Consider the following 26,942-nt stretch of genomic DNA (forward strand, 5'->3'; position numbering starts at 1 on the left):
ACATGGCTAGCATGCAGGCAAGCCAGGCAGCCTGGTCCTGAGGTTTGGGTCTTTCAAAGTACCACACAAAAAGGCTGCTTACTTAGCCTTCGGAGTAACAATGAACATTACAGCCAACCACAGAATCTTAAATGTGAATTAATGGAAAGGATTTTAGGCCAAGCTCTAACAGCTGTGTTCATAAATATTATGTTGTGGGAGGAGGGGGCGGGAACTGCCTGATTTGTTTTGTGGCTCATGGGCTTAAGTAAATTTTATTATACTGCAAGAAATTAGCCCTGGCATTTTATTTTCTAGAATAGACAGTTTGTACTTGTCCCTGCTCATAACCTTGTTTAGATTCAATTAGGCACAGCATTTTAGTTTGAGTAACACGGTTCTATACACGCAAGCGGCAGTTTATGGCTGAAGAACATGACCCCTCGATGTTAAAGATCTGATTTGGATAAAAGTGATTTTTTTTCTAAACATGCAGCAGAGTTTGGGAACATTTTTATTATCTTCTGTGAATCACGGGTCACTGAAGGAGAGTAGTTGAGAGGTCAGCCCTAGGTTCAAGCTCTGCCCTGGAACTGACCCAGCCTGTTTCCTGGCTGCAGACGGGATGACAGCAGGCCCTGCCTCCTGCGCAAGTGTGAGCACTACCTGAATACCAAAGCACACGCCCCGCAGTGCCAGTGGTTGCTGCTGCTGCTCTCCCTGGAGTGGCCGGAGACCTGCGGCCCCCTGATCCTTTGTGCGGAGACTCAACAAAGGGAGGAAAGCGAATGTGATTCCATTGCTTGTAGACACTGCAAAGCGCAGCGGCCTAAAATTCCAGGCGTTTTCCACATCTTTGTCTCGTTAGGGAACTTCGCTTTCAAAGGGCGCCAGAACATTCACACGCAAGTCTGTTTGTCTTTGGATGGCGCAATTGCAGAAAGGGGAAGTGTTCCCCAGGACATCTTCCTTTTTCTTCTGAAGAGATTCTCCCTCTGCCCAGGGATCCCAGAGCGAAGAGTCTTAACTGTGAGCGCCTTTTTCCTTTTGAGCCGCTTTGTGGTTTTACTGTTCGGTACCCCGCAATGTTTTTCCCTTTGATACATCATTTTTAAGAGGATTAGTTCTGTCAATAAATCCTAGGGTGAATCGCCAGTTCTAAGTCAGCATTAACTCCGTACTGCTGACCCTGGAGAAAGAAACACGAGGAAACGCGCCCGTCCTAGACGGACAGACGCGGCGCCCACAGCGGCAGCCGAACTCCAGCCTGGCGCTCCCGGGACCCGGGAGGTGTCGGGCAGCGAGGGAAGGCTGCCGTGACAGAAAAAAGGGAACGGTCCCCTCCCCCTTCGGCCCACGCCCCAGGGCTCTACTTCCCACTCCAGGAGCCTTAGAGAAAAAAAGCACCAAAGGGGCCGCAGGACCGTCCGGGTGGAGTCCTCAGGACGTTTCCCGAGGGCCAGACCCAGGAGACCCAACAGCCACTTCCAGCAGAGCCACAGAGCCCTGGCCGCCCCCGCGCGTCCCCGCCAGCGACCCCGACGGCCCGCGGAGGCTCCGCCCGCCTCTTCTCTCTAGGCCCCGCCCCATCCTACCGTGGCCCCTGATTGGCTGCGCGGCGCGTCAGTTGGCGTCCGAGGCGGGAGCGCGGATGCCCGTCCCCGCCCTGTGCCTCCCGCGCGAGGCAGCCCGTGGCTGAGGGGAAAGCGAACCCGGGCGCCGGCGGGCGGCCGCCGCGTCTGACAGACCCACGGGCGGAGGCTGGGCGCCTGTGCGCAGCGTGTGGCTGGCATGGCGGGGCCGAGGAGTTCCCCGCGGGCGTGGGCGCGGGAGCGGGAGCGGGAGCAGCCTCTTGCCCCCGCCGCAGGTGGGCGCCAGTCGGGGCGGGGCGGGGGGCGCGGCCGGGACTGTCGGGGCGGGCGGGGACCCCGGACGGCTTCGGGAGGTTCAGGCAGTCCCGGGAGCCGGCGTGCCTCCGGGACCGGGCTGGGGAGTCTGAGGCGCCGGGACGGGCGTGGGGACTGCCCCTTACCCTCGGTCACCCTCGGGGTCTCAGCGGCGGGCGTTTGAGGAAGAAACAGCCCCCGCGGCAGGCCCAGCTGTGGGGGACGCCCAGGAGGCGGCGAAGGCAGTTTCCTGGGAGGAGAAGGGCGGCCTTACGGGGTGGGGTGGGGTGGAGAGGTTGCTCTGAGCCGCGCGGGTGGCCGTCAGCGGCGGGGACGGCTCCGCGGCGTGGGAGTGGCTCCGGGGCGCGTGGCCCCGCCGGGCCGCGGTCCTCGTCGCTGGTGCCGTTGTTGTTGGAGGGAAGTTGCGGCGTTTCGCGCCTCGCAGGCAGAGGATGTGGTCCACATCTTCTCAGTGATCGAGACCTGCTGAACAACAAAGAAAACTCCGGCTTGAGGGGGTAGGGTCGGGGGAACAAACCCCACAAAGTCCCGAGGACGAAGCCGCAGCGTAGGATGGCCGCAGGTCCCTGTGTCCCCGCGCCCTGACTCGGTCCCTGACCGTCCCCTCCACCCCCTGCCCCGCCGGGTGCAGGGTGTCTTTCTCCCCACTCTTCAGCTATGCCCTTGACCCCCAACTCCAGAGAAGCTCAGCGGAGGAGCTCAGCTTCCGTAGAATGGAGCGCATTCCCGATCCTCCGTTTGGCTGCCCCGTCAGGGCTGAGCCCACGAGTGAATTTTGGGAGCGTGCCTGCTCACACACACCCAGTTTGGCTTGCGGGTACTGCAGCGCTGCTTATGGGCAGTTGACAGGTGCTATAAATGCCTCTTAATTGCCGTTGGTGTTCTCAGCAAGAGTTTTTAATTCCTAGGGCAGGCTGTTAGGGGTGCCAAGCCTGCTGATCCGCTGGGCCCCTCCCAATCTAGAATTCTGGGATTGACTTACCTCCCACTCTCAGAAGTTTGGAGAATGAATGAACTCATTTTTTTTTTTAACCTTTCTGCACCTTGGTTTATTGTAGAATTAGCTAAATATTTCCCGTGGGTGTATCCATTTGAACTTTTTATTATGTTATTTTCTTCTCTCTGCCTTTCTTTGGCAGAGAAAGTTGTAAATAAATGTCAGGGCACAACTGGAGAAAACTGGTTTGGGAGGCTCAAAAGCACCTACTTTGGACTTAACATAATCGTCAGGAATTTTTCCTTTCTCTGCACCAAGTTCAAGGTGTGCCAGTGCTGGAAGCCGAGAGAGAGAATTCTTTCCTGTGCTCCAGCCTGTGGGGTCTGCAGTTGGTGTGCAGCCGAGGAAGAATGTGATTCAAGAATCAGATTATGGAAAACTTTGTCCTCCAAAACATTACCTCTGAGGACTTGAGAGCCTCATTTCTCTTTGCCAGTTAGTTTGGCAAACACCCACACACACACACACTAAAAACATTTTTAAAGTCAATTGCCATTGCGAGGTTGGGGATGGCTTTTTAAAATCTACCCGTTTTTTAAGACTAAGATTAGCTTTTGAGATAACAGCAAGTAAATACCAAGTAACGCTTGACAATAAACGACAGACAACAGAAGAAAACTCACAGAACAGGTAGGGATAGAGTGTTTTGGTAGTCATTTTAACTATTTCTTGTTAAAAGTGTTGGATATTGAGAACATTTGTCTAAACAACTATGCACAATATTACGGGAAAGATACTGTCAGAGCTGAATGTGGACAGGGAAGAGTAAGGTGCTTTATAGCCATGCCCCTGAGCCCAGAGCAGACGCTGTCACTTACTAGGAAGACAGAGGAAACATGGTCATACTGTTGAATAAGCTCAGTTCTCATCACCTTTGGTGAACCTGTGTATTTGAGGGGGAATGTGTGTGCCTCACACTTGTCCTAGAGCCTCTTGTCTCTGGCCAGTGTAAGGGTCAGTAATGGTCCTGATTGGCTCAGGCCCTGTGCTGTTCTCTCCAGCACCGCCATCTTCCTTTGTTGAATGGTAACGTTAGCCTTCATCCATGGTGAAGAGAAAGGAAAAGTTCCTGGCAATTACTGTTAGCCCAGAATAGGCTTTAGTTTTCACCCATGCTCTCAGGAGCCACAGGATTCCTTGATGGTTGTACTGGGAGACTGGAATGCCCAGTGTGGAATGGGGGCCCCTACTCCAGCTAATCTTGGAGTACCTCTGCTTTTGCCTGTTTTATACTGCTGTTCTGAGTAAGATTTTGTATATATGTTGGGGGAGGTATAATACTAACTGAAAAATTTAATAATAGTAACAGCTAGTATTTAAAATTTTACTTTTTTATTTGAGAGGCAGAGAGAGAGTGATCAGCAGGCTTGGCACCCCTAACAGCCTGCCCTAGGAATGTAGTACAGGTCTCCTGCATCAATGCCAGAAATCCAGCTATTTGAGTTATCACCACTGCCTCCCAGGCTCTACTTTAGCAGGAAACTGGAGTCCGTAGCCAAGGGTCAAACCCAGGTACTCTGATGGGATGCCTGTGTACTAACTGCTAGAGTAAGTGCCCCCTCCCAGCTGCTGCTGTTATCATTGCCTTACACTATGAGGTATTTGTTATTTTTTCTATTTTAAAAAACTGAATTACACACTTATACAAGGTTACCCATCTCCTATGTAGTCTTTTCTGCTAATTAAAAGGTATACTCTGGGGCAGACATGGTGCAGCAGACTAAACCACAGCTTGGGATGCCCACGGAATTTCAGAATGCCTGGGGTTGAGTTCCTTCCCTGCTTCCTGTCCAGCTTCCTGCTAATGCAAATCCTGGGAGGTGGCAGGAGATGGCTCAAGTGCTTGAGTCCTGTCACCCTTATGGGAGACTGGGATTGAGTTCCTGGCTCTGGACCTTAACCTGGCCCAGCCTTAGCTATTGTGGGCATTTGGAGAGTGAAGCAGCAGGTATAAGGTCTCTTGCTCTCTTGCTCTCTCTCATATTCTGCTGTTCAAGTAAATAAAATAAACTTAAGAATAACAAACGTTCTTCAATGTCATGGATTTTATTATTCCAAAGTCATTCAAGGATGACTGACTTTATATATGATGCAGATATTTCTGACGCACCATAAACAATTTTTGATTTGTTCCCATGGGTGATCACAGGTAATCGTTAGGCAAACTGATAAATTCATCTGGTGGGCACTAATGCATTCACAGAAAGAGTAGGAAAATGGGGAAAAGTAATGATTGGGTGGCTGGTTGGGTATGAGAAGAAATGATCATAGGGCCCATGCACATCCTCCTCAACATGGGCTGCAAAGGTGTGCTGAGAATTGTGAACTTATTCTACAATACGTTCTCTCAAAGCTTTTGCTCTCAAGGAGCTTAAATGAGGAACACTGGCAATGGACAGTGTGTGCCAAAGAGAAATGGAGTGAGTGGCTGTATTTTTCTGTGTGCTAGCTATGACCTCAAAGAGAACTATTTTCCTTCTTTAAAAAATAATTTGAGGGCTTAAGGGAGACAAAAGCCACTGCAATTAATAACACAACAGAATACTTAAAACCTAGTGATCCATAGTTGATATTGTTTGGCTACCAGTTGGGCCCTAATTTTTTCTTTCTAATCTGAATTTCTATGAGATGGTTAAGTACCAAAATTGCTTTTTCTAAGTAGGAATTCTTTTAAATTTTTATTTCTTTTATTTATTATTTTTGAAAGGGAGAGAGAGAGAGGCCTTCTGCTGATTCACTTGCCAAATGCTCACAACAGCCAGGGCTGGGCCAAGATCCTGGAGCTCAAAGATGATGAAATCAGAAGTAAATCCAGAACCCAGACCTAGGCACCCTGATTTGGGATGCAGGGTATCCCACATGGCATCTTAACCACTGGGCCAAACACCTGTCCTTAAGTAGAAAATCTTGATTGGTACAAGTATTAACTTGAAAATGACCTTTCCTGTGACTCTGGTCCCAAAATGGAATTGGCTTCATCTGGAAGGCTTTATTGGGTCTATGAGTAGAATGGGTGCTTTGCTATGTGCCTGTAGCACCAGAGCTTTTTATTCTTGTCACAGTAACAGTAGGTGTAGGTGTTCTCTTGCTGGTGCTGGACACACACTGACCTTAGGCAGTCTTAGATGATCTTTGCAGCCACTATTCCACGATGTTCATGATGGTTTTAGTTTGCTCAGGGTTTTAAGCTAGTAAATGATGACCAGGATTTAAATGCCAATATGGGGCTCAACTTATAACCATCTGTCTGCTTCTGTATCCAGAAACAAGAGCTTCTAGCTTTGACCTGAGAACATGCCATATTTTTCAAGTTACCTTATTGCATTTAAGTGATTCTGAATTAAAGTCAATTTACCATTTTTATACTATTTTTGTAGCACAAGATAACTCTCATAGATCTGGGGTGCAGAACAGGGACAATGAAAAGTTTTTCATAACTGAACTAGGACTTCATGTATGTATGTGTGGCTCTCTATACTTGACTGTTAAAGTCTTTTCTGAACTTTTAGAGACATTGTTGGACCAAAATATTTGGCTAGGAAATCTTTTCTTCTCCTGTCCATGTGAGTTCTCTGATAAATGATGGGTTACTTTGTAAGACAATCTGTTTTCTAAATTGAAGTTGTAGACAGGCTTACTTGATTTGTACTTAATTCAACAGAAGAACATTCAAATGTTTCTTCACAGTAAATCAACAGAGGAAAGTTTTTGCATGTGTTCTTATTTTCCAATAACCTATTGTTCTAGACACATTCCATTTTTCCACTCGCCCATTTAGTTGGAGCCAGAATGGACAGGTGGCATCATGTTTAAATTAAGAGATGATAAAATTTTGATGTTCATTTCTAAGAGACAAAGGGCTATTATTGTCAGTACTGTTGCTGGTATTCCTAGGTACCAAACTAAAATCCCAGAAACTGCAGCACATAAAATGCTGTGTTCAATAAATCTCTAAATTGAGAATTGAATAGTTAATTTTGTATTGAATTAACTATGTCACTGTGATGCTGAGTCTGTGGAATTGTTGGATAAGTAGACACATAGTAATTACTTCATTAGCTCTTTCTCCTCTTGCTCTGTTGTTGCTTAAGTATTAGGGTTAGTCTTTTAGCAGAGGGACTAATCATGCAATTGGTAGTGCATTTCTCAAGAGAATCCTCCTCCAATCAGAGATAGGTGGAATCTTATTAAACTTCAAGAGTTGGCTTTCAAGAAAAGAGAAACATCCTACCCTCTCTTGTAACTGTCATGGTGGCAATGAGTTCCCTGCCCCCTCTAGGCTTGGGCAGGCTTTAGTGGATAGCTCCTGAAAGGCTCAGGATGAGCAGTGGAGCTGGTGATGGAAACTCACTGGAGGTGGTGCTTTGAACAACTGGTGTCCTCTAAGCCACTGCATAGAATGTTCTCTGTACCATTTCACCTCTAAAGTTAGATTCTTTCTTTCTTGGGATTAAGATAATCTCTCCCTAGGTCTTACAATAGCATCTGGTGTATCAGGGGTGTATATTTTGATCTGTGCCAAGAAGTTCTCAACTTGTTTATGAGCTGTCTGTAAAAATCTGAGCGCTCTGTGACCTCCAAATGCGCCACTGGGACAGTTGGAATGAGAAGCTGGGGTGGGGTGGGCAGCATGGCTGGCAGGAAAGGGGAAGTGGAAGAAGTGGTAAGCCAGTACCAGCAGAGGAGGCTGAATGTAATCAGCCACCATCTAGATGTGAAGGACTGAGTGTCCCTGATGTCAGTGATAAGGTCAGCTCCTTGTCATTTTACTTGGCATTTGCAAAATGAATATAAGTGTATAGTTGTAGCCGAGGATTATGTTGACTGCTCAACTTGAAATGGAAACATGGCCAACAAATTACTAGTATAAATGTTGGGTCCCTCCGTTTTACAGCTGAAACAATGCAAGACTTGGGTGTATCTGTTCCTTCCTCTGAAGTCTGGAAACAAATTACTTGAATTAGAAGAGGGCTTATTAGATCAGTTTTATCCATGACATATCCCTCTGTTTTGTTTTTTAAATATTTGCTAAACTCAGTTTGGGGTACTTAGCTGATTGCCATGATAGATTTGTACAGCCTGTGCTTTCTGGTCTTTCTTCTGCCATTTGGTCTTCATGTTTTAATATTCCAGTGTCTTTTCCAATATATACTTCATTGATTCATTTATTCTCATTGTGGAATGTGAAGGTATAGTTCTTCCTTTCCCTCTCCCTGGCTCCTCCTCCCCGCCCCCTTCTCCTTCTCCTTTTTCCTTTGTTTCATGTTGCTGTATTTTACAAAGAATCTGGTCACCCCCTTGGGAACCCCTGTAGAAAGGGCTGTGTACTAGAGGTGTACTTTCAGGTCAGTTGGTTTAATGTACCTTTAAGGTCTGGGATGTCTGCTGGCGTTTGTCAAGATCTTCTGGGTCTTCCATACATGCTTAGGGCATCTTTCTTGCTCTAAGCTTTGTTTTGAGTTTAGTTGGACGTCAGTTGTTTCACACTTAGTTAAAATTCTGTGTTTTGTGTCCCTCACAGTGACTGTTTGGCCAGCATAACTCAGAAACACATTAAAATCAGGAGGCCTTTGGAGAAGGAAGGGAAGTGGTGGTAAATGGCCTGGCCTCCCTTTGTTTGTTTTTAGGGGAGGAAGTTGAGGTCCAGAGTGGCTCAGCTCTGTAGAACCAGACCCTGAGTTCCTCCCCATTCCACTACCTTGAAACCATCCTGTGAGGTGGCTGCTTCAGTCTCGCTTCCTGCTTTTTAACTGCATGTTGTGATTAAAGGAAGAGAGAATACACTGGTGGTTCAGTGTTTCTGAGATGCATTTTAAAAATCAGAAGGAGACTCCCAATATAGAGACTTTTACTTAAGTTTAGGTACCGTGGACTAAGACAAAAATATCTAAATAAGTGAATAAGTGTATTTCATTCAGCTTGAAGTTCAGAGATGGTGCCCCAGGACTGGGATGGGCTCCATGGAATCAGGCACCCAGCCTTCCACTTTGCTTCTCTTAGTGCTTGGCTTCCATGCACACAGTCACTTTTTGGCCCAGAATATCTTCTGGATCATCAGGCATCATGCTTACTTTTCAGCTATTAGGGAGGTGGGAAGGCAAGGGATTCACCTCTCTTGATGGATCTTTCTGAAGGTGTACTTCCCTTTTTACTCCAGAATTCATGCACACAGGTACTGAGAGAGGTTGGAATGAACCTTTTCCAAGTAGCCACTTGTCCAGCTGCAGATCAGGCTCCTGTCTCTGTGAAAGGAACAGAGAACAGACCCTCGGTGAAGCTGGCAGCCTCTGCCATGGAGCCACATGGACTGGATCCTGACTACATGAATTCATTGTATGCATTCACCCGATGTTTATTGGCTGTCTCCTCTGTGCCTGGGCACTGAGAGAGCAGAGAGAAAACAGAGCCAGTCCTTCAGATGTTTACTGTCTACCTAGGGAGATGGACACTAATCAGACACAAACATGATTGTGTAAACTGTGACAAGTGCTGGGAAAAGAACACCATGTGCTTTGAAAGAGGAATATAAGAGGAATACTGGGATTTACTCAAGCTTGGGGGAGAGAAATTTGTGATGAGAAGTCCAAGAAGTGATATTTGAGATGAGAGCTGGAAAATAAACAAAATGAAGTAGGCTATGAGAGAGCAGTAGGTTCTAGACAGAAGGAAGAGCACAGACAACACAAGGCCAGGAGGCAGGATTGGACTCTGGGAGGAGTTAAAGGTAGCAATCATCTTGGAGCAAGAGGGAGAGAGGGAAGAGGGCGGGATCAGGTCACATCACAAGGGACACTGGTTATCAGTGTCTACCATTTGGCTTGCCTGGGTTTGAGGGGTACCCTGGACATGAAATTTTCAGCATTAAAGCTAGGACAGTATTGAGCAAACCAGAATGCAAGAGCTACTTTCCCTAGAGACCATGTCAAATGTCTCATTCCTTCATTAATTTCAGAAAGGTGGTTTTCTTGATTAGCTCTCAGCCATTGACAAACAACAGTAATGAGTACTAGTTGCCCAAATGGAAAGGGGCACAAAACAGAAGTGATGCTTACTTGTAGTTGGGTTACTTGACCGGTGAGATAGCCTGGCATGATTCCTTGTAATGGTAGGTAACTTTGGAAATTACCTGACATCTGATGATACAATTGAGATAAAAGAAAGGACTAAGGATAGGGGAAGCCTTTCCTCCATAGCAGCGTTTCTCAACATTGGCAAATCATCTAGGAACTTAAAAGAAGGGCAGATGTCTGGCCGGGGCCCAGCCCAACAAATGAGACAATCCACAGGTGGAGCCAGAAAGGTTCTCTGTTCCACAGCCCTCTCAGTCTTCAGTGTGCAGACAGAACACCTGGTAACCCAGTGGAATGCAGATTCAGCAGCAGGGGGCTGGGCAAGAGATCTCTAGGTGGTATTGATGTTGCTGCTCCCTGGGTCTTGAGTAACAATGCTCAGTGACATTTGATGAGTTTGTTTTTGGAGCTACTGGTTTCTTCTTAGAAAAGCAGATCTACTGGCCCATGTAAACATAGCTATGTCCTTGAGTAGAGAGGTGCTTGTGAAAGAGATGGGGAACCTTCTGCCTGTGTTCCATTGGTCAGACCACACTGAATCCCAGTGGACACAGATATCAACTTCTTAGTTGGCCCCCAAGGCTGGTTGGGAGGTTCAGGGTGAGACGTGGCTTGTAGTGCTGACAGATACGAGAGTCAGTAGTGGCTACAGAAGCACCAGCTCCTGGAGCTCCTGGCTGGGAGGGCACATTCTTTAAAGCTTTCTCACACTTGTTTCGGGGCATTTCCAGCTCTCTTCACTGGCTGCCAAGATGTGGGTCTTTCTGACAAATAAGAAAAACCGTGGAAAATGTTTGAAATGGGAACTGATACGTGCATGCTTTCAACACACACACACTACACTACACTACACAAACCATAGAGTGGAAAACCGAATTAGGGAAGGCAAGACAGTGAAGAGGATTAGTTACCATTACTGACAGCACCCAACTGATTCTGATTAATGGGAAAATTACCACTGGGCAAAAATAAAGTGTTACTCATCCAAAGAGTGGACCTCCATCAGAGCATTCACAAATGGTTTGTATTCGGATGGAGATGTCTCCCATTAGGGGCCTGAGAGTTAAGCCAGAGCACAGCCACAGAAGCCCTGGCAGGTGGGTGCATTCTCATGAGGTCCACCCAAATGCACAGAATCTGTACCCATCCGCTGGATAACCCTTGCTTGCCTTTTCATGTTCTGAACTGAAAAGTAGGCATGGGAAGGAGTCCAAGATGAAAGAAATCTTTAAACGTCAGGCCAACGTCTGATAAAATCTTAGATGTGTGGCAAAATGGGCTTGTTTGGCTTGTGCCCAAACTGAAGTGCCAGGATTTTCTACCAAGGAGAGAGCAGTCCTCTATACCTGCCATCAGCTCAGTCTCTCACCCTCAGGAGGAACAGAGCTGAGGAAAGCCCCTGGAAACTTGAGGGCAGTGGGATAGAAGCTCCGACCCCCTTTCCCTTTCAGAAATGAGAGACATGCCCAGCATGGGTCCAAAGGCTTGCAAGTTGACAGCAAAGCTAATGTGAGTCAGTGGCTTCTTGGTTTCTGTTTGCCGCTGTGTACTACCAATACAGACCTAGGCTGCATTGATTTCAGTGTGATATCCAGAATAGGGCTCAGCATGCTGCCCATCTTTTTGGTTTGTCTGTTTTATTTGTTTGAAAGACAAAGTGATGGATCTTTTTGTTCATTCTTTTACTCCCTAAATGCTGGCAATAGCTGGGGCTAGACTAATATGAAACCAAGAGCCCAAAACTCCATCTGGATCTCCCACATAGGTTTCAGAGACCCAAGTATTTGAGCCATTATCTTGTGCCTTCCCAGGGTATACATTAGCAGGATCCAAAGCTGAGTAACTGATACATGAACCATGCACTGCCTATATGGGACGCAGGTGTCCCAAGTGATGACTTAATTGCTTTGCCAAATGCTTGCACCATGCTGTTTATTTTTAAATGACTGTGACCCAAAAATAATTTTTACATTTTTAAGTGGTTGGGAGAAAATCAAAAGAAAAATGCTGTTTCCTGATACAACTTAAATTTCAGTGTCTATAAGTCTAGTTTTATTGGGGCACGGCCCATAATATATTGTCTGTGGCTGCTTTCCCTGTGTGAAGGAAAAGTTGAATTATTGAGACAGAGACTACATGGCTGATGGAGGCTCCCTGGACCATTACAGAAAACTTGCTGACTCATGATTGAGAACAAAGAAGTTGGTCACCTCATTGAATTCTATCCACATGGCATTACAGCCAGGATGGGTGTTCCAATTTGAAGTGTGGAGTGAGTTCAGAGAAGAGTGAGCAGAATGCTGAAGAGAGTCCTCAATCCCTATCTTGTTTTGGGTGAGAAAATTGAGAATTTCTAACCTAGAAGAAGATGCCACATGGAAAACGTAGAACTTCAAGTTTGTGTGAATTGTTTGCATTCTTGGAAGAGAATTACTGAAGGAGGGCAATAATGCTGGTAGATCAAAGGGCTCCTTCCTACCCAAGCCAGAACACTGGATTCAAGTTCAGACTTCTCCTTGGTTTTCTCCGAACTTCAGTTTGTTCAGCTCAGAAATGAAGCATTTGTCTGCCAGCTCATCAGATGACCAGATGCATAGTGAATAATGATACAGCATTCATCATCAAGTTATGTGCAAGCATGGAGAAAACAGGCACAAATACACAGATGCAGTGTGGACAGAGTGCTGAGGACGTGCCCAGGAAGTGTCAGTTCTACCTAGCACTGGTTGGAACCCAAGCCTATGAGAAGTGGAATCCAATCTCTCTGGCTCAGAGTGTGAGGAAAGTCTATGGAGGAGTTGAAAGGTTGTCCTATGAGAGAGGAACGAGGCTGGAGCTTCATGATCCCAAGCAATAACAGTTTGAACTGTGGTCACAAATCCGAATGTATCAACCTCTTACTTGAAACCCTTCATGGCCTTTGCCTGCTCTTCAATTGAATGCTGGCATCTCACTCAGGATCCACAGGCCCCATTGATCTGGCCTCAAGGCTGGTGTTCCTGGGCTCACCTTGTTTTCTTTGCCTCTGGAGTTTGTGGTCCATCCTCTGTCCTCAGCTCAGCCTTACATCCTGAAGAATCCTCCCCAGCCTGCTGAAGGTCACAGCCCCACATCGCAGCTCTTGCTGAGCAGTGTTCCTTTCCCATGGCATTGTGGCCCCCGTGGTGCTCCACTGCCACAAACAGGGACATCTGTGGATCTGTACCAGGAGCAGATGTTCTACTGCCTTCCAAACAGTGGCATCAGCTTGCTGAACAGGGCCTGGCCCATCGCAGCAGCTCAAGCTATGTTCATAGAATTATGATAGACTTTGACTTAAAAAAGAGAAAACATTCCAGAAGAGGAAATGGGCTCCCAGAGGAGTGAGGCAGTTCCCAGCTAGAAGGAATACAAGCACTGGTTGGGTGACAAATGGTGGAGTGGTTGTAATGGGAGTGGAGCTAGATAGTTCACACTAGATAGGGCTTTCTCCCTCAGCCATGTGTGATTCCCGCATATTGACCATTAGGGTGACTTCTTGGTGTCAGGGAGGCCCTGAAACTACAAAATGGGAGTGAAGCCAGGCTCTTTGCTCACTGCACCTAAACAGTTGTCTCTCCTGGATCAATGAGGCCTGCAGGATGGACAAGGCATTCTGTGATTCCACAGATACGGAGTTACAGCTTACTCTTTGATAGTAGGCTGTCCCACCTATGGCGTTGTGCTTTTATAGCCGAATGGGTTTTAAAAACCCCATGTGCAGGGCCAGGGTGTGGCACAGTGGATTAAGCTGCTGCCTGCTATGCCGGCATCCCCTATGAGCACTGGTTCATATCCTGGCTACTCCCCTTCTGATCCAGTGCCCTGCTAATGAGCCTGGGAAAGCAGCAGAAGATGGCCCGAGTGCCACTTAACATGGGAGATCTGACTTCAGGCTGGCCCAACACTGTTGTTGGAGCCATCTGGGAAGTGGACTCGCTGGTGGCAGATCTTTCTGTCTCTCCTTCTCACTATAATTCTGATTTTCAAACAAAAAACACACATGCAGTTAGAAAAATTAAACTTGCCTTTAAAATGGTAAGTTTTGTTTAATACTCCTGTGAGATGAAATCAAGCTCTGACTTGTGATGTTCTTAAAACCACACACACACACACACACACACACACACACAAATCCTCTTGGTGTTTGGCAGTTTCCTGTGTTGGTGATGTTGTTTTTAATTTAACAGGAGCCTTGCGTGAATGTGTCTGATCCTGTGGGGTCCCACAGCTCCCAGCTGGAGTAGCTGCATGACAGGCTGCACTTGAATGTCTTGCTGGCCATGACCTGCACGATAAAAACCCTCCACTGGGTGTGGTTTTCCTCAGTGATAGCAATCTTGTAGTTGTGATATTGCTTGACTAAATGGAAGACCATCATTTCTTATTTGACCAGAATTAATACACCAAACAGAAAAGTCTTTGGTCTCACTGTTTCAAAGGTGTATTAATGTATTATTTATTTTTCTAGCCATATTAGTTAACAATATGTACTGTGTTTATTAAAGGTAGTGCTTTTAACTTAAATTTTTAAACAAAGTGATTTTACTGTCTGTTTCTTTACTACCTCAAACATGTAGATGAAAAAGACTTTTCGGCCAGTGCCGTGGCTCACTAGGCTAATCCTCCGCCTTGCGGCGCCAGCACACCGGGTTCTAGTCCCGGTTGGGGCGCCGGATTCTGTCCCGGTTGCCCCTCTTCCAGGCCAGCTCTCTGCTGTGGCCAGGGAGTGCAGTGGAGGATGGCCCAAGTGCTTGGGCCCTGCACCCCATGGGAGACCAGGATAAGCACCTGGCTCCTGCCTTTGGATCAGCGCAGTGTGCTGGCCACGGCGGCCATTGGAAGGTGAACCAACGGCAAAGGAAGACCTTTCTCTCTGTCTCTCTCTCTCACTGTCCACTCTGCCTGTCAAAAAAAAAAACAAAAAAAACAAAAAAAACAAAAAAAACAAAAAACAAACCGAAAAAGACTTTTCTCTCCATCTAGCCCAGGCCTGAGGTAAGCCCTCCCCAACCATGTAGGAGCTCTTGATAAGCCCTCTCTTGCTTGAGAAGCAACTTAGCAGGCCACACACAGTTGATGGCATCAAGTGTGTGCAGAGAGAAAGCTCCATGGTACTGGGGCTGAACCTGGATAAGATTAGGAAAGGAAGTAGATGGGGTTGAAGATGTGTGACTAGTTCATGGGGAAGTGGACAGTAAAGAATTAACCATCTGAGACCTGGAACAGCCAGCAAGTGTTGGAGGCAAAGCAGATGCTGCTGAGTTTGCATGAGAGGGAGCGGGCGGCCGGGCACTGGCAACCTCAGGTCCTGGGTGTAGACCTGCTGTCTGCATAATCTCTTGGTTTCTGACTCTTCAGTGCCTTTTAGTTTTGTTTTTAGGGTTTGTTTTTTTTCCTTTTTCTCTTTGGTTTCCTGTTTCAGTGTTTGAATTACTTTAGCTTTGGTACATTGTACAGAATGGAAAAAAAAAAAAACACACTGAGTAGAATTTTACCACCAAAAAAATAGTTGGCCTCCACTTTTTTTTTTTTTTTTTTTTTTGGAGTTCCTCTTGGTGGTCTTGCCTGCCATATGTAGTCTGAGTGATCACAGATTGGATCTTAATTTCAGGTATTCACACTGTTGCTTTTAGGAGGTCCTAGCATTGTAACTCCTCAAGGTCATGCTAACTGCTGCAGCATGGCTTCTGATTGTGTGGGTTAGAGTCTTGGCTTGCTTTAATGCTGATGGTTGGGGGGCATGCATGAAGTCTAATCAATAAAATATACTTCCTAATAGAACAGAAATATCTAGCTCCATTTCCGCTGCTGCCCAAGTGGTTCATGCCAGAGGATTAAAAAGTTTCAGGGATAGGTATCGTGGTACAGTGAGTTAAGCCACCACTTGGGTTGGCTACATCCTGTATCGGAGTGCCTGGTTCCAGTTCCAGCTACTCCACACTTTGGTTCTAGCTTCCTATTAATGTACATGGGAAGTACCTGGACTTCTGCACCTCACTTGAGAGATTCTGGCTCCTGGCTTTAGCAAGGCCTAACCCTAGCTGTTGCAGGCATTTGGGGAGTGAACCAGCAGAAAGCATGTACTCTCTATGCTTCTGCCTTTCAAATAAAATAAAAACTTTTTTTATAAAGATTTATTTGTTCATTTGAAAGTGTTACAGAGAGAAAGAGAGAGATAAAGAGAGAGAAAGAGACAGAGTGGCAGATCTTCTATCCACTGGTTCACTCCTCAAATGGCCACAGTGGCCAGGGCTGGATCAGGCTGAAGCCAGGAGTCTTTTTTGGGTCTCCTATGTAGGTGCGAAGGCCCAAGGACTTGGATCATTTTCAGCTGCTTTCTCAGGCTATTAGCAGGGAGCTGGATCATAAGTGGTGCAACCAATACTGGAACCCGTGCCCATATGGGATGCTGGTAGTGCAGATGATGGCTTAATTTGCCGTGCCACAGTACTGGCCCTAGTACAAACTTTTTTTTTTTTAAAAAGAGAATTTTACTTTTTGCATCTTGGCAGGCATGATAGAAGATCAAATCCATGATCCCTAGCAGTACTTCTCTTTTGCAGCCTACACTTCCCAAGGATTCTTTGCCAGCACTTGCCCCCATCCATACTCCATTTTACTTATTTATTTATTTATTTATTTTTATTGCATAGAAGGTCAGATTCTCTCATCTTCTTCCTCCAAGTCCTGATTACCATGCACCAGGACCTCGTTAGGCAGGTTCCCACTTCTCTGGTGGAAGAGGGAGATAGGCAGGTGGCACACAGGGGATCCCTGTGAACCTTCTGAGGTTATCAGAACTGTCCTCAAGATGCTCTTCTGCAAAGTGTCTCGTCACTGTGTTTTCTTCTTTGTCATTTTGGAGTTGTCATCCAGTTATTGGGCTAGGCAGGAGATAAATTTTTTAAAACTGTTTGCAAGGAGTTTCCATTCTGCTCGCTATGACAACACTGACTAGAAGGTTACCTGGCTCCATGATTCATAAGCAGGACAGCAGAGTGGTCAGGGAGCTCTGTTCAGAGCTCTAGCTTTGCTGCTTACCAGCCAGGATAGTTTCCCCTCATAGTTTTCTCATCTGCACAATTAGGTGCTGATCAGAGTAATAACAGTATTCATTGTTTGCTTGTGGTGTATCAGACAGCATACTAAGTGCTTTTCCTACATTTCCTTTAAGCCTCACAAGCGCTTAGAGAGGTGGATGTGGCTGTGCCTCCTGTTTTGCTATGTGGTGGTGATGAGAAGCAGCGTGCATTGAGCACCTGCTGCATACCAGACAATGTCATGTACTGTCTTCATTCCCAGTTTCAGAAATGGAAGCTTAGACTGGTGAAGTCCGTTGCCCCACATCATGTGCTGCTGTGTTCAAGGCCCCTACTGACTGCTCTGAGGTATGGTGCTGGGAGTGAATGAGGTGACTCTGTGAAGAAATTCACACTGAGGCTGGAGTAGAGAAGAAGCTGAAGTTGCATCGATTTTAGTGATTAGCAAAGCCTACCAAGTCATTATATTTCTCCTTTAACTTAGAAGTTCTGTTCCTAATAACATCAGGGAGTGGCTTGTAGGGATCTTACGCATTTCTGTGTGGCAATGGCCATCTTGTAAGTGACTTCGTGAGTCCCACCAACTCCCCTCCCACCAATACCCCATCATTGTGCTCCTTAGCTCTTCTTCCTCCTCCCCTCCTCCTCCTCCTCCCCTCCTCCTCCTCTTTGTCATCGTCCTCCTCCTCCTTCTTACTTTTCCTCTTTCTCTTCCTCTTCTATTTATTTATTTATTTGAAAGGCAAAGTGACAGAAAGATATTCCATCTGCTGGTTCACGGTCCAAATGTCTGCAATGATTGGGGCTGGGCAAGGCCAAAGCCAAGAGCCAGGAACTCCATCCTGTCTCCCACATAGGTGGCAGGGACCAAGTACTTGGGCCATCTTCTGCCTTCCCAGGCTCATTAGCAAGGAGGTGGATTGGAAGCAGTGCAGCCAGGACTTGAACAGGTCCTCTAATTTGGGATCTGGTGTCACAGGCAGCAGCTTAACCCACTGTGCCACAACACCAGCTCTTTTGGTCCTTCTTGGCATGAATTACTTAACCAAACAAACTATACGGGCATGTTGGGAAGTACAGGCTTGTGTGCTAGGGTTGCTAAGTTGATTATATCACCATTTCTTGGATTGTAGGTAGGGTTTGATTTTAAGGATAACGTATGTATGTGTGTGTATGTGTGTAAGTGGTGGGGAGGGAGAGTGTGTGTGTCTTGGGAGAGCCATAATGTAGTCAGTTCCCAGGAAGGGACCAGCAGCTGTAGAAGAGGCCTTATGCTCAGGAGAGGTGACCTTGGCTCAGGGATCTTATATCTAGTGCCCCAAAGGGTAGTTGGCAAGTTAAGTGAATGCAGCAGGTTAGATGGAGTCTGTGACAGATGAGTGCACATGCCCATGGGGCAGGGCAGTAGCATCCCCACTTCAGTAACACAAACCCTTCGCACTCACTCCCAGGTGACAAACAGCAGGTGCTCTCAGAGAAGAAGGACCGTGACTGGGTAGTCCACAGCTCTCAGCCTCCTGAGCCAGGGCAGCAAGGGCAAAACTGCAGAAAGTGAGAAATCCCAGCCATTACTTAGGGAAGGGAATAGGTGCTCTCATACATGTGGAGGGAGTGTGAATTGGCAAAGTTGTTTTGGAAGGTGTTTTGGTAACATCTGCTGAAACTAAAAATGTTTTGACTCAGACTTTCCTCCTCTTGAAATCTCCCCTAAAAACAGCTGCCCTGACTCCATAAGCATTGTTAGATAAAAAATGTTTGTCACAGCATTGTTTATAAAAGTGAAAAATAGGCAATAATTCAAATGTTTATCCATAATATGCTCATACATAGGACATTCTATACTGAACTATTGTGCATTCATAGAAAAGAATAACAATTATATACTGCTATGGAAAGATATCTAGTTTTTTAGAGCAAAAAATTATAAAATCTGTGTAACATTCCATTTTTAAAGAAATGTTTATAGCTACAAAGGAAATTATCACAATTTTTTTCTTTTTTTGCTTTTCATAAAAACAGCTTTGGAAATAAGTGATTCTTCCCAACATACCTGCCCTCTGGTCCATATTACCACACCTTTCCTCCTCTCTCTACTATTTCCATTCTTATTTTTTGCTAAGTTTTATTTTCTATTAACTTTATTTTTTTAAAGATTTATTTATTTATTTGAAAGTCAGAGTTACACAGAGAAAGAAGGAGAGGCAGAGAGAGAGAGATCTTCCATCTGCAGGTTTACTCCCCAGTTGGCCACAATGACTGGAGCTGCGCCGATCCGAAGCCAGGAGCCAGGAGCTTCTTCCATGTCTCCCACTCGAGTGCAGAGGCCCAAGGACCTGGGCCATCTTCCACTGATTTCCCAGGCCATAGCAGAGAGCTGGATCAGAAGTGGAACAGCTGGGACTTGAACCAGCGGCACCCATATGGGATGCCAGTACTGTAGGCGGCAGATTTTTTACCCACTATGTCACAGTGCCAGTCCCACTGCAACATCTTGTGGTGGAAAGCAGAAGGGGGAGGGTGGAGAGAGAACCCTGTTGTGTTCTTTTGGGGGGGTCATGTTGTCTTCTTGTTTCTTGAATTGCTGCATTTATTATTAGCTGTTTGTGGTGATACTTTGATACTCCCCCCCCCCCCCCCCCGCCGTGATGGCTTTTATCTTTGAACTATGTCTCTGAGGCTTAGTGGAGTGTCTGCTCTTTCAGTGAATACCCAGAGGCATGTGCTGGTTGTGGTCAGGGAGCTCTGTTCAGAGCTCCAGGGTGAAGGGAGTGTCTATGGTGACACCCAAATTGGGTATGGTAAATCGCCTGTTTTTTTTTTTTTTTTTTTTTTAAATCAGAGGGGAGGTTTGTTCCCCTCTGTTGGTATAATCTCATGCTCACCTCTTCTTCTCAAAGGACACCAATGCCTGGGCACTAGCTCTGGTGGGTATAATTTTAATCCACACTGCCACAAAATCCATACAAAGGACCCATGCAATCCTCAGTGTGAACACGGATCTTGCAACAATTACCCTCACCAAAGAATCAGAGAGCCCTTAGCATGTGGAACTGCCCACAGTGACTGCCCAAAGTCCCAGCCATACCCTGCACACTCCCATGCAACCAGAGTGTTTCCGCAGACCTGGCATACAAGACTCCCACAGTCACGAGCTCCCAGCCCCCTGTCAATTCTCCCATCCAGACTCAGGCATCTCCTCTCAGCAGATTGCTGGGCACATGGAGCTGGCACAGCTGTTACATATGTCCAAAATGGTGCCTGCCCACTCTCCACAAGTTTCAGGATGCTGGTACTGGATTGTCAGGAAGAGAGAAACATGCCCTCCTTTTTTTCTCTCTAGGTTGGCAGTCCCCCACAGGGCTCCAAGCCAGACTCACACCAGGCTTTTCCTCGGCTTTATTGCCAGTGGCCGGCTGCAATCTGGTCTCACCTCACTCCAAAGCTGGTGCTGAGGCTCTTGGCGCTGGGGTCCTGAGTTGTACACGTCCACACCCTCCATGTGGGTTCACAGTGTCCCACTAATTTGTGTAGTTTCCTTTTCCATTTTCTTCCTAACTCTTCCTTTAGATTGCACTCTCTCTACTTCTTAAAAATTATCTTCCCTTAGACTAGAGCAGTAAGCTCCCTCCCTATTACACTGTCTTGACTCCTCACAAAATTCTTGTTCTATGAATTTAAGTATTACCATAATTACTTGCATGTATCATAGCTTTCAAAGCTATGAAATAAGTCTGATTTAATGAAGATTAAATTATAAAGGTAAAGGCAGTATAGCTGTTTGTTTTATACATTTATAAAAAGTCTTACTAATTTTCTGAGTGGTGCAAAGATAGAATGGTTTGAATAGCTAATAATTTGTTCTAATTAGATAAGCACTTGTTTTTGAAAATGTCCTTTTATATAATTATAAACTTTATTTGCTAGTAATTTTTTCTTTATTTGCTGGGAAGTTCTTTCTTTGTTGAAAGTGCAGATGTACATCAAATATCCAGATAATCAAAAATCCTAAAGCAGTAGGTTCCACATTGATGAAATTTTTCCTATAGCTAATCACTGGAATTTTATCAGATCCTGTGCTGTGGAGGAAATCATTTCGCAATGAACCCCAGGTGGTTTGGTCATTATTCAGGAGTCCTCTTTCTCATTTGGACTTCAGCATTTTACATGCTCAAATATAACATGATCTGGAATCTTCCAAACAGAAAAATAATGCAAGTGCACCATTTGAGCGCAGCAGTTTTATGTCTTGTCAAATCAGGAATCACAGTGTGTGTTACAAGCAGCATATCTAAATCCATCTCATGACTCTTCTTTTAAGTGGTCCACTTTCTGGAAATTATGTCTATGTGACTGCTGTTTGAGTCACTCATTCTGTGTCATTAAAGTAACTTGTGGCCTATAATGACTCAAAAACACAGTAGTGGGTAGAAGTCAATGCTGGAGCCATCCCCATTTCCATAGGCCACCTGGTTGGATGCCTGTAGTGCACACAAAGCTGTCAGTGCTGAGATACTCAGCAAGGACCAAGTGTACGCCAGGCACTGTGCTAGTGCTTAAAATTTGTATTCTTCTGTAGCAAATCAGGGTTTTCACTCTGATTTTACTCTAAGAAAATTTAGGGTAAGTAAGGAGGGTGCCACAGTCACACAGTTAGGTAAAGTAGTAGAAGAACCTTTTGAATTCAGGTCTCAAAATTGTGAAGCCCATACTCTTTATGTTTATTGTCCCTCTTTAATTTTGTTAAACAAAGATATGTTTATACATGACAGCAATTGTGAGAGACCTAGGTGTTTCTTTAATTTTTGGATTGAATTGTTGAATACTTTAAAAATATACAAATTGGCCGGCGCCGCAGCTCACTAGGCTAATCCTCCGCCTTGCGGCGCCGGCACACCAGGTTCTAGTCCTGGTTGGGGCGCCGGATTCTGTCCCGGTTGCCCCTCTTCCAGGCCAGCTCTCTGCTGTGGCCAGGGAGTGCAGTGGAGGATGGCCCAGGTGCTTGGCCCTGCACCCCATGGGAGACCAGGATAAGCACCTGGCTCCTGCCATCAGATCAGCGCGGAGCGCCAGCTGCAGCGGCCATTGGAGGGTGAACCAATGGCAAAGGAAGACCTTTCTCTCTGTCTCTCTCTCACTGTCCACTCTGCCTGTCAAAAAAAAAAAAAAAAAATATATATATATATATATATATACACAAGTCAAAGATAGCTACTTTATTGGCAAAATTCTCCAATGTGTATGTATTTTTCTCTTAAACCATACTTAATGTAATAGTATTTTTTTTTTAAATTTTTGTAGGAAGTGACCAGGTTCACTCCTGGACACTAGTTACAAATCAAGCCTTGCACACTGCCTGGAGGATAGCCAAGGGCTCTGTGATGTTGGCGGTCTCCTTTCTGGTGGCCACCCTCTGCTACTTCCAGAGAATGCATTTGTATGTAGGACACCGGCTGAAATGGTAGGTCATGTGTCATCTTTAAATTTCAAAAAGTACCCAGGCTGCTTAAAGCAGAGCTTTGATATTTTTGTTCCCTCCATCTTTCAGGTGGATCGGATATCTGCAGAGAAAATTCAAAAGTAAATATTTTCAATCTTATATTTCCTTATTTGTAAGGTGCAGAGGGGGCCCATGTTGGGAGAGGAAAAGGAACATTCACTACCTTTTAATTTTTTATTTGGTCCAGGGAACCTCAGCGTGGAGGCCGAAGTTGATTTGCTCAGTTATTGTGCGAGAGAATGGAAAGGAGAGACACCCCGTGCCAAACTAATGAGGAAGGTGTGTCTACTTATAGAGGTGATGGAGGATGTGAAATTTTCTGTCAAAATCAGGAAACATTACATTTTGCATTACCGAATCCAGAAATCATCCACTACCAAGTGGGATGTGAAAAATGGTTATGACTTTTAATTCAGAAGCTAAAGAGTTGCTAGATATTAGCTTGGGGACTTTCTTATTATAGAGCTCATGCTTTCAAGGTCTATAATTCAGGAAACTTGAGCTATAAGCTCTTCTTGGCTCTAGCCTTGCTGGGCCCATTGAACACTTGCATGTGCACTGGGGATTGTTCTTGAAGGGGTCAGGCACCCTGATATAAATATTTTGAAGATTTTTGGAATTTTTCCATTGAGCCAACCTTGGTAAATATTTCCAGCAGTGCTGTCCAGTATTGTTACTAGCAAAAGCCAATAAAAAGGGAGAGGTTTGTTTAAAGTTCTCCTTAGCATAACCATAGAAGTGTGCAGTGTTTTTCACTGTGGTGAGCTTGCATCCATTCCCAGCCCAAAATGACCTGCCCTGACCCTGAGTATCCAAGATTTGTCATCTAAGATGGCATGACACAGACCCTAATGTCTAAGAGTCATTTTAAAATCACCTGTAGTCGTATTCACAATTTATCCTGGCGTCTGTTGTTCACTTAGCAGTGGGAGGAACACCTCACAAAAATATACTTTTTTGATGTGTCTGCTGAATTTGCTTTCATTATCCTCTTGCTCAGTGGAACTAATAAACAACTTTCTCTCTTTTTGCTAATAGGCTTATGAGGAGCTGTTTTGGAGGCATCATATTAAATGTATTAGACAAGTAAAGAAAGATAACTATGATGCTCTAAGATCAGTGCTGTTTCAGATATTCAGCCAGGGCTTGTCTTTTCCATCTTGGATGAAAGAGAAAGACATTGTTAAGGTATGTCTTCACACTGGCAACTGGAAGTATCATGTTGAGGACACCTGTGACTCCGAAGCTCCTGGTCTTCTCTGGGCAGCTTTGTACTTAAGATCATGAGATTGAAAGAACATTGATTCTCTATCTCTCAGGTCAGTTTGCACATGAACCATTTCAGGAAGATAGATATACTCTATTTTTAACACCCTCATCTTTTCATGAGTTATCTGTCTTTAAAAGTAAAATGGTCTGGTAAAATTCATTTTTTTAAAAATACTTTTATTTGAGAGGCAGAGAAGACAGACAGACAGACACACACACACACACACACACACACACAGAAAGAGAATGAGAATGAGAATGAGAATGCAAGTTTTCCTGTCCACTGGTTCATTCCCCAGGTCCTTGCAGTGGCAAGCCAGGAGCCAGGAACTCAGTCCACATTAGAGGGCGGCAGGAACCCAATCAGTTGAATCATCACTGTTACCTTCCAGAATCTGTATTAGCAGGAAGCTGGAGTCAGGAGCAAGGCATTGAACCCAGGCACTCCAATATGGGATGCAGGCATCTTAACCAGTAAGCTAAATGCCTGCCCCAAATTCATGTTTTTATTCAGCAGCTATAGGAATTTTAAAAAAAGATTTTATTAATTTATTTGAGAGGTGGAGCTACAGAGAGGGAGAGACAGAGAGGTCTTCCATCCGCTGCTCCACTCCCCAAATGGCCATAATGGCCAGAGCTGGGCCTATCTGAAGCCAGGAGCCAGGAACTTCTGGGTCTCCTACATAGGTGCAGGGTCCCAATGACTTGAACCCTCTTCTCCTGTCTTCCTAGGCCATAGCAGAGCTGGATCAGAAGAGGAGCTGCTGGGACACAGATTGGTTCCTATATGGGATGCCAGTGCCACTGGTGGAGGCTTAGCCTACTGTGCCACAGCACTGGCCCACAGTTATAGGAATTTTAATGAATGCATATAGTGTGTAACCACCACCTCCAAAGAATTTCTTGGATACTTTTGTAGTTAGTTGTTTTTCTCCCAGCTCCTGGCAACCACTGACCCGTGTTCTGTCCCTGTAGTTTTGCTTTTTCCAAAAAGACATATAAATGGGATCATATTATATGTAGTCTTCTTTTATAAAATTTTTATTTATTTCCATTTTATTTGAAAAGCAGATAAAAATAGAGGCAGACAGATGGAGAGAAATCTTCCATCTGTTAGTTCACTCCCCAAATGCCCACAACTGCCAGGGGTAGTAGACCAGGCTAATGCCAGGAGTCTGGAACTCAAATCTGGGGCTTCCATGTGGGTGGTAGAGATACAAGTAATTGAGTCATTATCTGCTGGCCCCAGGGTGTGCATTAACAGAAAACTTCATCTGAAGCCAAGTAGCCAGGAATTAAACCAGCCACTCTGATATGAGATTCAGGCATCACAAGCAGCAACTTAACCACTGTGCTAAATGCCAGTCCCTATAGCCTTTTGAACCTTGCCTCTTTCCCTTAATATAAAGCATTTGCAATTCATCCATGTTGTCCATGAATTTGTAGCTTATCCTTTTTATTATTGAATGTTTTTTTATATAATTATAACACTGTTTATTAATCAGTCAAAGGACATCTGGATTGTTTCTTGTTTTTGGCAAGTATGAATGAAGCTGTTATAAATCTTCTTATATAGGAATTTGTATGAACATTCGTTTTCATTCTGTTGGGTAAATACCAAGAGGGAGAATGTCTGGTTGTGTGGCAGGTGTATGTTTAACTTTATAAGAAAGTTCCAACCCGTTTTCCAAAGTGGCTCAGACATCCTGCATCCTCACCAGCAAGATACGAGGGCTCCGGTTGCTCTGCTGTCAGAGGCACTTGGTATTGCAAGGCTTTTTTGTTTGCTTGTTTTTAGCCATTCTAATAGATGTACATTCTCCTAATGAATAATTATGTTGAGCATATTTTAGTGTGTGTATTTGCCATCCATTTTATCTTCTTGGAGAAATGGCTATTCAGGTCTTTGCCCATATTTAAAATAGGGTGTTTATTGTCTTACTATTTTTTTTAACTTTTATTTAATGAATATAGATTTCTAAAGTACAGCTTGTGGATTACATTGGCTTCCCCCCCACCCTGATGACTTCTCTCCCACCCGCAACCCTCCCCTTTCCCGCTCTCTCTCTCCTTCCATTCATATCAAGATTCATTTTCAATTTTCTATATAAACAGAAGATCAGTTTAGTATACATTAAGTAAAGATTTCAACAGTTTGCACCCACATAGAAACACAAAGTGAAAAATACTGTTTGAGTACTCGTTATAGCGTTAAATCTCAATGTACAGCACGCTAAGGACAGAGATCCTACATGAGGAGTAAGTGCACAGTGACTCCTGTTGTTGACTTTACAAATTGACACTCCTGTTTATGGCATCAGTAATCTCCCTATGCTCCAGTCATGATTTGCCAAGGCTATGGAAGCCTTTTGAGTTCACCAACTCTTATCGTATTTAGACAAGGTCATAGTCAAAGTGGAAGTTCTCTCCTCCCTTCAGAGAAAGGTACCTCCTTCTTTTTTTTTTTTAACTTTTTATTATTTATTTATTTATTTATTTTTGACAGGCAGAGTGGACAGTGAGAGAGAGAGACAGAGAGAAAGGTCTTCCTTTGCCGTTGGTTCACCCTCCAATGGCCGCCGCGGCCGGCGCACTGTGGCTGGTGCATCGCGCTGATCCAATGGCAGGAGCCAGGTACTTATCCTGGTCTCCCATGGGGTGCAGGGCCCAAGCACTTGGGCCATCCTCCACTGCACTCCCTGGCCACAGCAGAGAGCTGGCCTGGAAGAGGGGCAACCGGGACAGAATCCAGCGCCCCGACCGGGACTAGAACCTGGTGTGCTGGCGCCGCAAGGCGGAGGATTAGCCTAGTGAGCCGCGGCGCCGGCCGGTACCTCTTTCTTTGAAGACCTGTTCTTTCCACTGGGATCTCACTCACAGAGATCTTTCATTTAGGTCCTTTTTTTTTTTTTTGCCAGAGTGTCTTGGCTTTCCATGCCTGAAATACTCTCATGGGCTTTTCAGCCGGATCTGAATGCCTTTAGGGCTGATTCTGAGGCCAGAGTGCTGTTTAGGACATCCGCCATTCTATGAGTCTGCTGTGTATCTCACTTCCCATGTTGGATCACTCTCTCCTTTATTTATTCTATCGGTTAGTATTAGCAGGCACTAGACTTGTTTATGTGATCCCTTTGACTCTTAGTCCTTTCATTATGATCAACT

General features: G+C 45.3%; 1 protein-coding gene across 4 annotated transcripts in view; it reads left to right on the forward strand.

Moving 5' to 3' along the window:
• Positions 1–1,607: 1,607 nt before the first annotated feature.
• The window catches only part of OTULINL (OTU deubiquitinase with linear linkage specificity like), a 29,681-nt gene continuing 4,346 nt past the window's right edge, over positions 1,608–26,942 (forward strand). Inside the window, exons 1-6 of one of the 4 annotated variants that reach the window (XM_051853558.2) lie at positions 1,673–1,846; positions 17,277–17,362; positions 22,313–22,472; positions 22,560–22,591; positions 22,699–22,790; positions 23,550–23,699. In XM_051853558.2, the coding sequence (XP_051709518.1) occupies positions 22,393–22,472; positions 22,560–22,591; positions 22,699–22,790; positions 23,550–23,699 (354 nt within the window). In that variant the 5' untranslated portion in view covers positions 1,673–1,846; positions 17,277–17,362; positions 22,313–22,392. Of the gene's footprint in view, positions 1,847–17,148; positions 17,363–22,312; positions 22,473–22,559; positions 22,592–22,698; positions 22,791–23,549; positions 23,700–26,942 lie in introns of all 4 variants that reach the window. The other 3 variants (XM_051853559.2, XM_008262075.4, XM_070056600.1) reach the window with 3 other exon arrangements.

The sequence above is a fragment of the Oryctolagus cuniculus genome, chromosome 14 (assembly GCF_964237555.1).
Source record: "Oryctolagus cuniculus chromosome 14, mOryCun1.1, whole genome shotgun sequence".
Taxonomy (NCBI): Eukaryota; Metazoa; Chordata; class Mammalia; order Lagomorpha; family Leporidae; genus Oryctolagus; species Oryctolagus cuniculus.